The sequence below is a fragment of the Python bivittatus genome, unplaced genomic scaffold (assembly GCF_059951505.1).
Source record: "Python bivittatus isolate LINGU-HERP-01145 unplaced genomic scaffold, Pbiv_v1 ctg000560_np1212, whole genome shotgun sequence".
NCBI lineage: Eukaryota > Metazoa > Chordata > Lepidosauria > Squamata > Pythonidae > Python > Python bivittatus.
Window position 1 is genome coordinate 8,116,012 of NW_028277083.1, and position 16,948 is coordinate 8,132,959.

The 16,948-nt window shown below is 44.4% G+C and overlaps 2 protein-coding genes across 3 annotated transcripts in view; one reads left to right on the forward strand and one right to left on the reverse strand.

The window, feature by feature from the left end:
- Positions 1-3,150: 3,150 nt before the first annotated feature.
- MPV17L (MPV17 mitochondrial inner membrane protein like) lies at positions 3,151-13,665 on the reverse strand. Its single transcript, XM_088148129.1, is given in 6 exon segments — positions 3,151-7,733; positions 8,564-8,593; positions 11,065-11,135; positions 11,365-11,412; positions 13,278-13,412; positions 13,415-13,665. Coding segments are annotated over 6 exon segments (633 nt in total). The 5' UTR covers positions 13,584-13,665; the 3' UTR covers positions 3,151-7,553.
- Positions 13,666-15,817: 2,152 nt separating this feature from the next.
- Positions 15,818-16,948, forward strand: part of PDXDC1 (pyridoxal dependent decarboxylase domain containing 1) — a 36,101-nt gene continuing 34,970 nt past the window's right edge. Inside the window, exon 1 of one of the 2 annotated variants that reach the window (XM_088148130.1) lies at positions 15,818-16,015. In XM_088148130.1, the coding sequence (XP_088004256.1) occupies positions 15,995-16,015 (21 nt within the window). In that variant the 5' untranslated portion in view covers positions 15,818-15,994. The remainder of the gene's footprint in view (positions 16,016-16,948) is intronic. The other variant, XM_088148131.1, reaches the window with a different exon arrangement.

A 16,948-nucleotide genomic window follows, 5' to 3' on the forward strand; every position in this document is an offset into this window, starting at 1 on the left:
TAATGTTAGGTGTGAATGAACCAATTCACTCTGGCTTACTCAAGGAACAACAAATGACAAGCTGCAGATATGCCCTTCCCTACCATTTGATTTTACTGTACAGTTTCTCCCCTTGCATTTATTTTCTTAGTATTTATGCCTTTAGGATAGATTTGCTATTTTTTGTTGTCGTTTATACGAATATAGTGCTGTTTGGCTGTCATGTTTTCGGTTATTTTTGTAGAAAATCATGGCAGACAGTGTTTCTCCAAAACATTGGTTTTGGATAAGGGAAAATATATACATTCGAAATAATAGATGAAGCAGCAAATAATCAAATTACCAAAACAGGAGATAATGGCTTCTTGAGAATGAAATAAAATATTTATTTAATTAATTTCTATCTTAGATTTGTCACCACCTGTTTCATTGGAATGACGCGTTGAAAAATGTAATAATATTTGCATCACCGGCATTGCAGCGGGAGTACAGTGGCGTAGTACATATTCTGCACTCCCCATGTTTTTAGTCCCTATGTTAAAGGGCGGAGATTGGCTTAGATCATTTGGGGGCCAGGATAATAATTTAAGAAAGTGTCTTGGTGGCACCCTGAGGAAAAAGGCCAGACAGTGCTGTGAGTCACAAACTTAAGTAGCAGGCGGTGGTGCAAATTTACAGCTAATCTGGGGGTGATGATTGAATTATTGGGGGGTGGGCTGGACTCAATGTGGGAAACCACACAAAAAAAATGGGGGAGGAAGAAACGTTAAGGCCATCTGGATTATTGAAGGCAACAGCTGCCTTGCAACGATTATATTAATCTGAAGTCTCAAAAAGAACAGCTGGAAATGGCAGAGTGGGGGATGTTCAGAATTCACGACAGTCAACCGCCCTGTTAGTAGCCATCTTCGTGGATCATGAAGGCCAAGAAGGATGGAGCCAAACTGGGGTCTGAGAGTAAGGCAGAGGTGCCAACTGTGTGCTTGAAGGTTTGAAGAAACACTAAAATCAATTGATGAGGAAAGAAAAACGTTTCAGCACGTCAGTATGCTCAGGAGCCACCGACTCTTGCACAGAAGTGAGAAAAGGGGGAACAAGGAAATTGGGCTGGGATGCAAAAACTCAGCTTAATCCCATTCCATTTGGTGGTATTTTGACAGGAGTTTGGATGTGGGAATTTTTCCTGGAAGGTGAAGCTATATCTCAATGTTTTATGGCAACTCTCCCCTTGCAACTTTCTTTTTAAATTGAGATGCTAGCTTTTGCAGTATCTCTCAGCCCACTGTGGCTCTCCTCTTCCCCAAAATGCGCACATTTTGTCTCCAAAGCACAGTTGTGCTTATCATTCCATGTTAAGTCCTTCTGTCAAGGTTGCAGTTTTTCAGCCATCTTGCCACTAATATCCCGGCTGGACTTTGGTGATGGCTAAAAAGCAGCTGGTGGAGGAAATGAGAGGAGGCTGAACTTAATTCTTTGGATAAACCAAAGGGAGGCTTATATTCCCATCTTTCAAGCGCTAGCATGGATCAAATGTAGGGGAGGCGTGGTGAAACTCTGTCCTGCAAAGACCTTCTCATGAATTATATGGGCAGGTGCGCTCAAGTTCCTGTTACAAGATCAGAAGGAAAAGCAGCAGAGTTTGCTTGGGCTAAGGGGTGGCTTTGAAAAGGAATTTAGAGATGACCTTGGTATGAAAGAACCTCTAAGGAGGAGTTTGGAGAAGCAATTACATAGTCCAGAAGCTGAAATGAAGTCCTTGGAGAAGCAATTACATAGTCCAGAGAAGCTGAAGTGAGAAAAAAAAAATCAGAAAAAAGCCATCTTGATTTCTTAGTTTAAGGCAGGGTTCCCCAAAGTGGTCAATATTGACCCCCAAGGGTCGATGAGATGATCCAAGGAGTCAATAAATGTCTGGGAGTCAAAAAGGGGTCAGTAAATGTCTGGGGGTCAATAGGTGATCAATAAATGATGGAAGGTCAATTGGGGTCAATTCATATTTTGGGGTCTCTGTAGAGGTCCATGCCAGTCCCTAGTCCTGAAGGTGGGGTGGCCAGTGGTGAGACAGTGTTACCAGAGTTGGACGGTCAGCTGTCAGCAAGAGTGGCCTTGAGTTGTCTCTATCAGCTGTGTGTTATTACTGGCCTTGTTTATCTGTGTGCTTTGCATGGTGTATCTGTGACCTTCCCCCTTCCCCCTTGTCTCTCTCATCTCCCTTGTCCTGGGAAGAATATACATACATGTAGTGTTTCTGTTCACTTCCCGTAGTGAGCATTCTTCCCCACTTCAAACTCTGTTGATAAGCCAATACATTCTCAACACCCATAACGATAGGATGATGATGATGATGATGATGATAATAATAATATACCAAGTCCTTGGGAAGGACTTGATAGGTAGATAAAATGCCAAATCCAGTCTAAACAACTGGCTGACTGAGCGACCAACAATATTTATTATTACTATTTGTAGTACTATTAGTTAAAGTACTATTTATTACATTATTTTCATATAATAAATGTTGGGGGGGTCAATGAACAATCTGAAACTTCATGAGGGGTCGATGAGCTGAAGAGTTTAAGGACCTCTGGTTCAAGGGGACACAGAAAGAACCTTGGAGAAGCTTTCAAAATTCTGTTATTGTGGAAAGATGACCTTGACGGAGATATGCAAGAACTGTTACTTAAGCAAAAGGGGATGAAACATTTTTTAAGTCCACAGCAGCGAGATAACATTTGGAAGTGGCTCAGGCAGACGACACCCTGATTCGCTGAACTGTAAGAAGGAGGAAGAACAGCACAGTCAGACTCACAAGATTCTGTTATTCTAGCCAATTTCAATAAAGGTAGTTTTAGACTTCCTGTGGGGCTGATTTCCTAGTAGGGATGACAATGATGATGTTCTACTTAAGAAAGCTGCATTCCTGGAATTTTTGCGGTGTGTCTCTCTTGACCTGGTTAACTTCGAAGGACTGACATCAGTCCTGAAATTGCAGCTTGGAATTGCAGCAAAGTGAAGGCTGTATGTTCTCCTGGCAGGAAGGAATTTGATCAGGTGGGGGGTATTGCAGACCAGGCCTGTCATTCTGGTCTCAGAAATGTGTGTGATTCATCCCGAGGAGTGTGAAAGAATAGTTTCCTGCTCCAACCCCTGAGCCCTTAATAAGTTGATATAGCCGGGGCACACATTTATTTATTTTTTTTCCGCATTGTATTTCTACAGCACATGGTTCTGGCAAAGCCAGCCTGTGGGGATTAACTCAGTCCTCCCTTTGTGAGAATTTCTACTATGAATGAGAAACTGAGAAGGCTGAAAGCAGGGGAGAACTGCTGGATTTGGAGCTGGCTTCTGACTTTTCCTCGCCCTTGTCTGCAAAAAGTGGTTATGAACAGTCTTACTAGCAAGGTTATGGCTTCTCTTCAGCTGGGATTCCACATTGCTTGGGTAAAAGTGTAGACCAGTGTTTCTCAACTTTGGCATCTTGAAGATTGCTCATAAATGTTGTAAAACCAGGTCCAGTCGCATGATGATTCACTTAATGACCGCATCGCTTAGCGACCTAAATTCTGGTCCCAATTGTGGTTGTTAAGCGAGGACTACATGTACTTCTGGTGCCATCTGGTATCCCTAGGTCCTTAGTCCTTGATTTCTCCTGTTCTCTAGACCAGTGTTTCTCAACCTTGGCTGCTTGAAGATGCGTGGACTTCAACTCCCAGAATTCCCCAGTCAACATGGCTAGCTAGGGAATTCTGGGAGTTGAAGTTCACACATCTTCAAGCGGCCAAGGTTGAGAAACACTGGTCTAGACCCTACCAGGCATCTGGATCACATCATTCTGTTGCCCACCACCATTGCCGTTCTTTCTCTACCAAGCGTTTTGTGAAGCATAATTTAGAGATAATGTGGGGAAAGCTCCATTTGCATGTGAAATATCTGCCCCCTGCCCCATTTAGTTAACACAAAATGAACACAGTTTGCCACCATACCTGGATATTTATGAATGCACGTATCCACACCATTAACAAGCCATTACTAAGGCCATTAAAAAGATTCAGAAGGCCATTTGATGCTCACTTTTCTGTAATCACAGATTGCATTCAGGTTTCTGCGGCTGCAAAACAGCCACAGGAGATTGGAAAGTATTTCAGCAGTTTCAAACAGCGTACAAAAGAGTTGTTTTCCAATTGTTCCATTATCTGGAGATCGTTAAACATGCTTGCACTGAACAAGAGGAGTTTTCTTAAGTTACAAAATCACCACCATCCATATTAGTAATAACATTGCTTTTAAAAAAAGATCAAGAAGGATTTTGCAGAGTTGGAGCAAGACACTCTTTGGAAGAACCTGGGTAAAACTAAAAGTTATATAGGTAATATATTACATAGCATGCAGTATGTCCTATCATATTTTTACAGCATTAAAAACAATGGAATACAGCTAACCAAGCTGGAATATTTTACTCCTGTCTCTATACCTGAACAGACGTAAAAGAAAATGTTGAGAACACCCCCTTCCAACACATTTGTAAGGAAGCGTCCTCACAAATCGATTTTGAAAGTTTTCCTTCTTATTTAGACTGCTTTTTGTACATTTTTCCAATACCAGTACACTCCAGGATATAAGAAACATAACCCGTAAGGAATCTTAATAATTAACAACTACAAATTCTGATATCTCAATGCTCATTCCCCTTCCAGCAATTAAACATTACCCCAGAATTAAATCTCTGCAGTCAACAATTCCCCGCAGATAGACAAGTTGCAGTAATGTATAAACTTTTGTGCTAGGCTGAAATAAACCAACTGCTTTGGTCCCTAAAGAGACAGGCCCACAGCATGAAAAAGACCACAGTGGACAAACTTGGCCTCTTTTACAAAACCAAAGCAAAAATTAAACATCCTACTAAACATTATTGCCCACAATCTATGGCTCGCTTACAACTAAGCTACGAAAGACGTGCCAGCTGATATCCTAATTTTAATAAACTGGTAAATCCAGAAATATATGTATGTTTCCTTTAGCAGAGGTTTTTATGGGCAGGTAATTGCCTTTACGTTCTTCCTCCGCAATCCTTTAACAGCGCATGGGCAAGAACACCAATGTTGCATGCACAGACCTTCCAAAGAGACTGAGCTAACCAGTCATAATTCCTGAATCTAGACGAGCAATGCCCTTTGCTCTTATCAAATCCTTTTTTTCCTAAACCAAGAAATCTATAGTGATAAGCATAGGATAGGATCTCAGTGAAACACATCCTTTACTCAGACAAAATAATTGATACCATACCTGAATTCTAAGCCACGAAAAGCTGCAGCAATCATATTTGTTCTCTTCCTCCCACAAGTATATGAAGATTGTCATGAATTTGTCCAGAAGATTTTATAATCCTCCTATACAATTATTCTCCTTCCTTCCTTCCTTCCTTCCTTCCTTCCTTCCTTCCTTCCTTCCTTCCTTCCTTCCTTCCTTCCTTCCTTCCTTCCTTCCTTCCTTCCTTCCTTCCTTCCTTCCTTCCTTCCTTCCTTCCTCCAGCAATGCCAAAGTCTGAATCTGGAACTGAATTTTTGATACAATGACTGAGACTGAAACTTAAGATTTTACTGAGTGTCTTCAAATCCACCCTGCTCAGTTTCTATTTTACCAATTAAAAGACCAGACCTTCCTAGCGGAAAACATCTCCAGAGCTGTTTTGCAGAGCAAAACTGCCCCAAACCTCTTTACTTACCGAGTAAAGCAATTTCTGGCCAGTAAAGACAAGACTTCAGAACAGGGACTACCACAGCTAAACAACTATCAGGAAGAGCTTACCATACATTGCAAAGTGGAACATGCGTTACTGTTTTTATTTAAAAAAAGAAGGCTGTTGATTCCAGGTCTCCAATTTCTTCACTTCTCAAACCTTCTGGCTGCTCGGGCTAAGAAAAAGACAACGTGTTCAATGTTTTACTGGCCCTAAATCAAAGAGGACCAATCCAGTGGCAGAATAAGAGTAAATCAAGAACTGTGCAATCACTTAGGGTCACACCAGTAATCCCACAGCTTCTGGTGGGATCACAGGAGGCCCCAGCAGATGTTCTCAAAGGCTTCCCTCATTTGCAGGTTGCAATCAAAAGAAAGGAGAACATTCTTTGCCAGCTAGTAACTCATCGTGGCTGGCATGCCATCATACAGGCACTCGTCCATTAGGGTGGATCAATGTTGCAAAGTGTACAACTTGCAAAGTGTACAATTGTTATACAACAAAGTGTACAACAAAACCAAGGGTACAACTCTAGAAATGGAAGAAGATCATCTTAGTTCATGCATTCTTCCAAGTTATGGTTGGCTTAACCATGGGTTAGTGAAAAGAACTATAATGGGCTGGGTTGATACAACTAAATCAATTATGCAGGAACCCAGTTCTTCATTTAACATGCCCACAAGCCAAGATTTCCAAGCTGATAACCTAGTTTAAAAGCTGACTCACAATAGAGGCTTCTTTGGGTGTGAAGAGCCACAAGAATAGCTTTTAAACAATCTTGTTATTAAATAAGTTTACACGTCACACCTAAGATGAAGCAGAAGATCTATGGCCCACAAAAAGTTGCTAAACTATAGTTCCCAGCAGCTTTAGCCAGCTTGGCCCATAGGGATGCTGGGAGTTGTAGTTCAACATTGGGAGGGCCATGAGGTTCCCCAACCCTGCATCACAAAGGAGGGGCAAACCAACCCAGTTTGTTTACACTGTCTTAATGATGGCTTATTGTAAATACAACTAAGCACCCAGTGGTCCCATTCACACAACATGGCTGATTCAATGGCAATCTCTCCTAGTCAACCAAGTCACCTTTATGCACTGGCAATGATTTGACAACGATTGATGATATTTTTCATCTTCCCATCCATTGCAAAGAAGATATTGATTTCTTCCCCTTCCACTGTAGTCCAACTGGAGAAATCCACAGTGGTACAACAATATCATCATAAGTAGCTTCGGGGAGTACCCACATATCTATCCCTTTTTTGCCTCTCTCTATGGTCTTGAGAGAAGAAGAAAACTAAAATGTCACCGAAACAAAGGGCCTAGAGAAGCCCCATTTTTGCCGGACCCCTCTAGGACTTTGTTTCAATCACAGATTTCAGACAGGGCAACACATTTTCTCATAAGTACTTTACATAGTACACAAAGTTACTTGATCAGGGGAGTTGGTTTAGCCCCAATCTGGATTTGTCTGGGGCTAACCCTAACCCTTTAGAGGTTAATTTTAGCTCCATCAACTCAGTGTTGGCCTTCACTTGCCTCATTGACCCACTTCCTCAAGACTCAGTTAAATATGCCTTGCAAACAGGGCCACCATGACTAGATTCATGTTAGCACAGAGGAAACGTTGGATCAACAGTCACAGATGTCCCGTTTTAGCCTGATTTGCACATGTCCCTCTGGATTCCAAGAAACCAAAATGAACACATCCCAGTAGTCACCAGGACTCACGTTCAAATCGAGGTGGACTTTCCTTTTTTTTACAGTAAAGGAGGTTGCTCTCCTACTGTCCAGTGGCTGCTTCAAACAAGGAAGGAATCTTTGTTCTGTTGATGGTTTACTTCCATGGTGGTGTCTTGCCTACATCCACCTTCTCCCCTCGGAGCAGCCGAAAAGCTGAACTTGCGGTTCCATCCCCACTTTGTTGTGAAAAGCAAAGGAAAATGGCCCAAAGGAAGCCACAAAATCCTGTAAATGCTGTCCTCAGGTACACTGGAACAAGGCTGAAGTTGGAAAGCTGTTTGGAAGGAAAGAAGGAAGACTGAGAAAAGCCTTCAAGTGACATCACAAGGATTTTTACCAAGAGGGCCCCAGCAAGGTGCTCAGTACTTAAAGTAATGTTTCTTAACCTTGGCAACTGTAAGATGGACTTCAACTCCCAGAATTCCCCAGCCAGCATGGCTGGCTGGGGAATTTTGGGAGTTGAAGTCCACTCATCTTAAAGTTGCTAAGGTTGAGAAACACTGACTTAATGACATTACTTGACAGAACCATATATTGGGATAGTAATAAAAGATTATCTTATTTCCTTCAGAACACAAACACATATGTAGTCATTAGAACTGTTCTTTAAATCATTTTTATTAAGAGTTTTGAAAAGAAGATAGAAACGAACAATTCTGACGAGAATTTCTCCTGCTTCTATTTTCCTTCTGTATTGGATGAAAGGAGAATTTCCTTCTGAAATGCTTTCAAAGGAGAAAGAGAAGGTAGGTGAACTTCTCATCAGTCTGTTGTGGTAGTCTTGTAGTTATTGAGTACTAATTTAGCTATAGAATGGGGATAAATGCTCGCTCTTTCATTAAACCATCCTTTTGGTCTGCTCCCCATGCTTCCATTTAATCCCAAACAAAGGCAAGAAATACTCTTACAAGATTTTTGAGATTAGCAAAAGGTGCAACAGAAAATCAACCCCAGGAGGGACATGCCTTCTACAGCCTCCAACAGTAGAGCACCTTGAGAAGAAAGTGGAAAACCAGAAGCGTCTTTACAATGGAGAGGAAATCTTGTGACAAAATTGCAAGGTGGATTTCAGGTTCTTCCATCCCAGGCAAGGCTGACACTCACCTGGACAAAAGGCCAGTACATCAACCCCGTCTGAAATAAAAACAATTCTTGGATTACAGAGAGGCAAAAGGGGAGTATGAGAAAAATGATCCGTAGCTTTCCTATAAAGCCTCATGCTTATGTTTAAAATAGTTAATCAAGATAGGAAAAAAATGCAATTTTTTTTTTTAAACATTCTGTGTTCAGAGGAAAAGGGACACCTTTCTGCTCAGCCTGCAATTAGCCACGGATCTCTTCAAGATCCGTGGCACCCCTAAAAGCCTGCAATCCCCATAGGCTGTTTGGATGAGTTCCAGCTGGTTGAAAGGGTATTCAGTGGAAAGGAACTGTGCGTGTTTCTTACGCTTCCGCATCACACTATGCCATTGTGTCATTTCCTTCGATCTGGCTCAGTGTGTAGCCTGAGTCCTGTCACTGCACTTCGTAAGCACGGTTACATTCATCCATGGCCCCCAAGCCGTCATTCAGGGTGTCACATTTCAGATTAACCCAGTCCTTGTCTCAGTTGAGGAGTGAATAGGCTGTACAAACCCAGCTTTATGCAAAAAACCCTAATTTGCAAACCGCAGCTCAGTGCAGCGTGTAAAGCCAGCATATGCACGTGGGTGGGAAATTCATGCTTAAAATTCTTTCTCTTACCCGCCCTGATTTGGATTGCTTAACTGTCACTTTTAAAAATGCCAAAATTACACAATGCCCAATATGTCTGCCCCTTTGCCAGGTTGGCAAACGAATCTTTCGAGAAATTAAGTTCTCTTTCATTAGCAAATGAGGCAAGCCCCTTCAAATGGCTGTCTTCCTTTCACACACACCCCCCAAAGTTTTTGCTCTTTTGCGTTTCTAATAGGAGCTTTCAGAGACCAGAAATCTGAGAGAAATGAAACGAAGCGTGATCAGAAGCAGTTACACAACCACAAAAGGGTGTGTGTTTGCACCTTCACGAGCACAGTCTGCCAACATTCACTTTTCTTTCCTTTTTAAAGCAAGACTCTAGTATTTTCTTTCATCCGTGCTTTTTTATTCCATAACCTATCGTAGTGTCGCTTAAACTTTTTTCTCTCAGGAACCCTTCCCACTTTTGAAAATTACAGAGGACCCCCAAAGAGTTTTTGGTTGTATGGGTTCTGTTTATCAATATTTACTGTATTAAAAATTAATATTGACACTTTCCGCCGCGGCTTCTCACAATTGCCTGTTGACATTTTAATATTGTATGATTTTTTAACATTTCAACAAATGATTTTGATTTTGGGGACTGCTGAGAAGGTCTTGGGGAACCCCCCCTCGGGGTACTAGGACCACACTGATCTACAGAATTACACATCACATAATACCGATTTGTCTCAACCAAGCACATGCTAATTTCTATATTTTTTCAATCTTGTAGTGAAATTCAGTTAAGTCTTCAAATGTTGTTTTCTGCTTTTGTTTCAGGTGTTACTATTTTGCTCAGCCTACATAGATGTAGGTCCTCAACCTCATATTTCTAATTAAACTTGCAGTGACTAAATATTGGGGGGGAAAGGTGAAAAATAATCAGAGTTAAAAAGAAAAGAAAAGGGATAAAGGAGAAAAAAAGAGGTCAAAAATACTCCCTATGTGATCCTAAGGGGAAATGCAAACATTTTAGAATCCATAGTGAATATTTTTATCCGGAGTATATATGCAAAGGAAATTCATTAAGAAAAACATGGTTGATACTCAGTGACTAATTTGAATAAATTTATTCTGCCTTGTTCTGCCTTTTAGGCTTTTGGAAAGGTCTTTACAGATGCATTAATTTTTCAGCCAATGCAATTCCCTATGCTGCTGATCCAATGAAATATGTATTTTAGGTTTCCAGGATTCTGCAGTAACAAACTTGGTTGAAAAGGCAGGAGATTTTTGGCAAGAATCTTGCCAAAAAACCTCTTTTGTTTTGATCTCCTTATTAAGGGACTTCATTTCCCATCAAACTACCCTTTGGGGGGAAAAGAAATCAAGCTGATTTCAGAAAGTAAGGATAGCAATTGTCAATGGCTGCTAATTGTAACGGCTATATATTATTTCCAGAATTAGAAACAATATGCTTGGAAAAATCATCCGCTAAAAATACAAGTAAGGATAGGCTATTTGGAAGGCGTTATTTACTACTTACAGTTTTCTTTCAGTGATATGGACAAAGTTAACCAAGTTTATTTTAGCATAAGGCTTAACGGGGATAAGTGGATTTTGTCTAGAAAATGAATGTGAAATATCTCATAATACTATAAGCTTCATATCATGTATTGGAATAGATTAGTTTTTCTTTTTGTTCTATTGTATTGCATAAGCTTACGAGTACCAAAAAGGCATATTCATTTTACGATATTTCAGATTTGTTGTTTATCTGCCCATATTTTGGTATCTGTACCTGATTTTCTTATTTGTGCTACTTATTTCAGAATATATAATAAATTTTAAAATACATGCTACAGAGGCATTAATTGATAGGATCCCGCGTGTGACAAGCCTGCGCTCACCTTATACGTATTCCAGAATTTCTGCTGACAGTCTGCGAAAATATCCTCTTTGCCCTGAAGGATGCTCATGCCTGATCGAAAAGGGTTTTAGAGGAAAAGAGAAAATTAGAAATGGAATGATGGACAAATCTATCGGATCTGCACGTGGGTCTTGCAAAAAACAAGCGTGGCTTTGCTTTGGGGAGCAAAAAACGATCATTTTAATTTTTCCCAAAGTCACCGTTTGTAAGAAATAAAAAAGACAGTGCTCAGAGCTTTTGGGCATCAAAAAAACAACCCACCTCTTTTAATATTGCCTACCTCTTCTGCAAAATGACATAACCGCCAGTCTAGCAGTCAGATTCGACCCTGCCAAGTTTAAGAAAGAAGCTATTTATTGCATTTACCTCCATTCTTCTTCCTGGAAATTAAGGCAGCATTCCTTATTTTAACCCAACAAGAATGTATCTTTCAAACAGAGCACAGGCTGTTCTTATTTACCTGCTAAGATTTATACTATGCTTCAGATAAATGAAATTGCATTTTTGGCTTGCTGTAAAGCAGTGTTTCTTAAACTCTTTTTTTCTCTCAGGATCTCTTCCCACTTTTAAAAATTACAGAGGGCTCCAAAAAAGCTTTTGTTCGCATGGGTGATCTTTATCAATATTTACCATATTCAAAATTAAAATGGACGCATTCGCTGCTACTCTAGCTTCTTGCGGTCGCTTGATAGGATTTTAAAATTGTATTATTTTTCAACGTAGGCTGGCAAATCATTTTGATTTTGCGGAGCCCAGAGAGGGTCTTGGGGGACCCCCAGGCTAGGACCACGTTTTAAGAAACAGTGCTGTAAAGGAAGCAACTTTTGATGTCTTCAGGGATCAGAGAGCTGGTCCATCCTGACTTCACTGAACTGCATGTGAACGTAATGTGACATCTCAGATTTATCCATCCTATCTGAAATGCTCTGATTGATTGACATCTGATTTGTCCATCCTATCCGAAATGGTTTGATTGATTGACAGCTCAGATGTCCATTCTTTCTGAAATGCTTTGCTTGATTGACATATTTGAAGACACCCTTTCTTGAAGGCAAAATGGTTTAAAACTGTGGACATAGTTACAGATCTGGGAACAACACGCATCCGCTGTTTTTCAAGAGAGAGGTGTGTACTCAGGGTCAAGAATTTATAGGATTACTGAAAACAAGAGTTGGCTTGGGGAAATCTCAAGTTTGCAGGACAAAAGAGTTTTAAAATAAAATGGAACACATTGGGGGAAGCTCAATATAACGAGAATACTGAATTCTTGAGGGCGGGGGGAAGAGGGAGAAAGTGAAAGTGAAAGTGCATGCTGGCCGGGGAATTCTGGGAGTTGAAGTCCACGCAGCTTAAAGCACCCAAGGGGGAGAAACACTGCTATGGAGTATCTCAGGGAAGGGGGCAGACGGATCCCCAACAGCAGCCATCCGGCTCAAGAATACTTTGCTGCAGGTCCTAGCTGCCCCCGAACCTAATCTACAAGATCCCGCGCAGCATCGAACTGACTTGATGACGCTCAAAAAAAGCTCTGCGGAACCGGGTGGGGACACTGAAAAAAAGTCCTTGCCCGAGAAAAGGCACCGCAAATGGGCGGCCAGCAACGGCTGGGCGTCTCTCCAGGGCTGCTCCGAGCCTCGGTCAAAGGAAGCGCCTGCCTTTGCATCTGCCAAGACGGAAAGTGCCGCAGCGCAGAAGCTGAGGGACCGGCTCGTTTGCGCGATGCAGAAGGCTGGCCTAGTCGGGGGGGGGGGGGCTGGATTGAGCCCTGAAAATAAATGGGAGGTGCCTGGATTTGGACCTGCTCCGTGTCTGCCTCGACTTCCCGGGACGCGGCGCGCTGCCAAACCCAACGTCTCCGCCAGCCTGCCTTAAGCCACCTGGCGCTGGACTACAATCCCCATCGCCTCCCCGGCCCTCTCTTTCTCCCCCGGCCGCCGAGCGCGGAACAAGGACGGTCGCGGCGCAGCGGGGCGAATCCATCCATCCCCAGAACTGCGTCTCCGCTCCTGGCTCTCCAACCGGGCGCCCTCCGGAAGCGCGGCGCTCTCCTCTCCTCCTCCTCCTCCTCCTCCTCCTCCCCCCCAAGTCTGACCCCCGCCCAGCCCTCTGCACGCGCCCAGGGGAGGCCACCCCAAGGGGAGGAGCGAGCTCGCCCGCCCGCCCCCGCCGCGCGCCGCCCCGGCCCGGGCTCACCGGAGTAGAAAGCCAGGATCGCCACCGGCGCGCCCAGCAGCTGGTCGCAGCCCACCTTGGCCAGGACGGCGGCGGGCGCGCGCCCGGGCAGGAGCCGCTCCAGCCCGCGCAGCCAGAGGTAGTTGAAGTTGCCTGGAAGGCCAGCGCCACCAGCGCCACCCGCCGCGTCTGCGCCCAGTCGGCGCGCTGGCCCGGCCGGCGCCGCAGCTGCTGCTGGGCCGCGTCGCCCGCCGCGAAGAGGCTCCCGTAGAGCAGCACGTTGCAGAGCCAGGGCGAGCGGCGCGCCAGGCGGGCCAGCCGCTCCATCCCGGCCCGGCTGCGCCCGCCGCTTCCCCGCCGCCTCCGCTCCGGCGGGCGAGGCGCCTCGCGCCACTCCCCGCGCACCCGCCCCGCGCGGGGTGGCCTCGGAGCCGCGTCCCCGGGAGGCCGAGCGTGGCCGCGGGGCGATTCCCCGAGCCCCAGCCCCCCCGCTAGAGTTGGGGAGCGCCGGGTTCAGGTCCAGCGGAACCCCAGAACTCTCTGGATGGAGTCACCTTTTCCCTGGAGTCCGTGGGGCTCTCTGAGCTTGGCTGTTTTCTTGCGGACGTTTCATGACCCGACTAGGTGACATCAGAACACTGATGCTGTTGCCTAGTTGGGTCATGAGAGGTCTGCACGTCAACCCCCCCAGCTCAGAGAGCGCCACGGAGGGCACAGTTCAACCCTGAGCTACAGATCGTCTCTTCTGTCCTAAGATTTTCCCACCCAAGCGACTGACTTTGCACCCCGTGCTAAGCATAAAGCTAGGCGGTGTTTCTCAACCTTGGCAGCTTCCAGATGTGTGGACTCTTGAAGATGGGGGGACTCCAACATGGCTGGCTGGGGAATTCTAGGAGTCGGAGTCCACACATCTGAAAGGGTGAGAAACACTGTGCTACTGTATCATGGATGTTTGTTTATTATTTATTAAACCAATTTATGTAGCTGCCCATTTCACCACAGGCGACTGTGGGCGGGGTACAACAAAGCTAGGCCGCCCCATTGCACCACAACCCATCCTTGCTCTGTGCTCGGTGACCAGGAGAGAAAGAGAGGGCTGGGAAGGCAATGGGAATTGTAGTCCAGCGCCAGGTTGCTTAAGACAGGCTGGCAGATGTGTTTGGTTTGGAAACAATGAGTTAACGAGGCTAGAGATTCATTAAGTAATCAATCGATCAATCAATCCTTTCTATGCGTTAACACCAACTTGATGGCACATAGTCTTTAACCCAAATACAGAAGAGTCCACGTTAGAACCAGTTGAAGGTGGCCAAGTTCTTTGACCAGGTTGCTCTACTTCAATACCATGGAGCTTTCAGAAGCCTTGGAGGATAAATTCAGAAAAGGGCTTTATGCTAATTGAACCCACCCTTACAGACCTGGGACAGTTGATTCTCAGGCCTGATTTTTTATGCTTTCGTTTCTAAAGATCCCCCAATAGGTGGGTTGGCATCTTAATGAGGAATGCCAAGGAATCTCATGAATGCTATGTCTTTTGTCGACCGGGACTCCAAAACCATATCACTGGAGCTGCAAGGGGGTTAGTTCACTGTATCTAGCCCCGTTTGGTTTGATATAGTTTAATTAATAAAATGTTAGGGGATTCCTATTTTTATTTTATACCTATTCATGTTTTAAATTTATATTACCGGGATAGTAAATGTACCAACATAGTAATAGAGGAGTGAATGCTATATTATTATGTGATTTATTTTACTAGTTGTTACTACCCAGAATTGCTTTGTGAGAGATGGGCGGCTGTATCGATGTGGCATATAAATGAATGAATGAATATACGTGCTTCGTTTACTCTGCTTTTGTCCTTTTAAATTTTGCTGGCCACTGACCGAATAAAGATGATTTTCTAGCCCAGCAGAGTCGGGGAGGGGGTTGCTTCAGCTGCAGCCCCTTCCCCAAGGACCGTATTTCAATAGGCTGAGTTTCCTCCACTAAAAGAAGGTCTTGTTCATTTTACAAAGGATGGATGGATGGATGGATGGATCGGTCTCTAGCCTTAACCGTTGGAATTACGTTTTATCTTAGCCGTCAAAGCCAACTGCGAGCAGCTGGACGAAGATCCCACCCCGCGCGGCGCCCACCCGGGTCACGTCGCGAACGCCGCGGCTGCCGCTCAGCCAAAAGCCCGCGGGGCCCCCAGAGCCCCCTTCGTGCGTCATCGCTCCACGCGCATGCTCAGTCGGGGGAAGACATCATCCTTTCCCTCGAACCGTCTGAGGAATGTTCCATTCGCAAATGGAGGGGGGATACTGGAAAAGCTCTAAGGCCGGTCTCTTTCAAAGGGTGGAGGCTTCTCCCGAATAGATCAAAAAGGGTTGTTTTCAGTATCGTCCGGTTTGAAGATTTCTTTCTTTCTTTCTTTCCTTCTTTCGTTGTTTGTTTGTTGATTTGTTTTTGGTACGTCCCCCACTCCTGCTCCGCCCCAGCCTGTCGCGCCTCCTGTCAATCCGGCGAGCTACGGAAGCCGAAGCGGCTCGGAGGCCTCGCCCGTCGCCTAGGTGAGCGCATCGGCGCCCCGCCCCTTCGCCCCGCCCGCTCGTCGCTCCGCGGACGCCGCCTGGCGCTTCGTCAGCGCGGCTGCCAGCGTGGAGCCGGCCGAGGCCGCGAGCGAGGCGGAAGTAGCCCCGGCAGAGCAGCGGGAGTCCTTCGCCGCCGCCGCCGCCGCCGAAGCACCTCCGGCCATGGAGAGCTCCTTGGAGAAGGTCGGCGTTCCTCGCGGGGCTTCCGTGGAGGTGGGGCGGGGGGTCTCTGGGGGAAGGGGGGCAGGCGGGGGCCGCCCGTCAGAGGGGGCTGTCAGGCAGTCCCTTTCAAGCTCCCCCCCCCCCCGGCCTTGCCAAGGGATCTCCCTCTGCGTCGCCAGCAGCGACGGGCTATATCGGCATCTGTACCGTGTAAGCCTGGATTGCGGGGGCTCGTGCGGGGGGGCGCGTCTCGTGTTCATAATTCCATGGATGAGAAGGGATAGTTACGGGAGGTCTGTTGTGGGCCTTCCCAGGCATACGTGTGTGTGTGTGTGTGCGCATTAATCATATATGTGTGTGTGTTGCATTAATTGTGTGTGTATATGCGTGTGTATTTGTGCATTAATAATACATATGTATGGGTGTATATGTATGGGTGTGTGTGTGTATATATATATATATATTTGTGCATTAATATATGTATGTGTACATATGTGTGTGTGTGCATTTATATATATATATGTGTTTATATTTGTGCATTAATTATGTGTGTATATGTGTGTGTGTATATATATTTGTGCATTAATTATGTGTACATATGTGTGTGTGTGCATTTATATATATATATATGTGTTTATATTTGTGCATTAATTATGTGTGTATATGTGTGTGTGTATATATGTGCATTAATTATGTGTATATATGTGTGTGTGTGTATATATATATTTGTGCATTAATATATGTATGTATGTGTACATATGTGTGTGTGTGCATTAATATATATATGTGTGTGTGTTTATATTTGTGCATTAATTGTGTGTATACGTGTGTGTGTGTGTATATATATTTGTGCATTAATATATGTATGTATGTGTGCATGTATGTGTGTGTGCATTAATTATATATGTATATGTATATATTTGTGCTTTAATTATATATATATTGCACATGCAC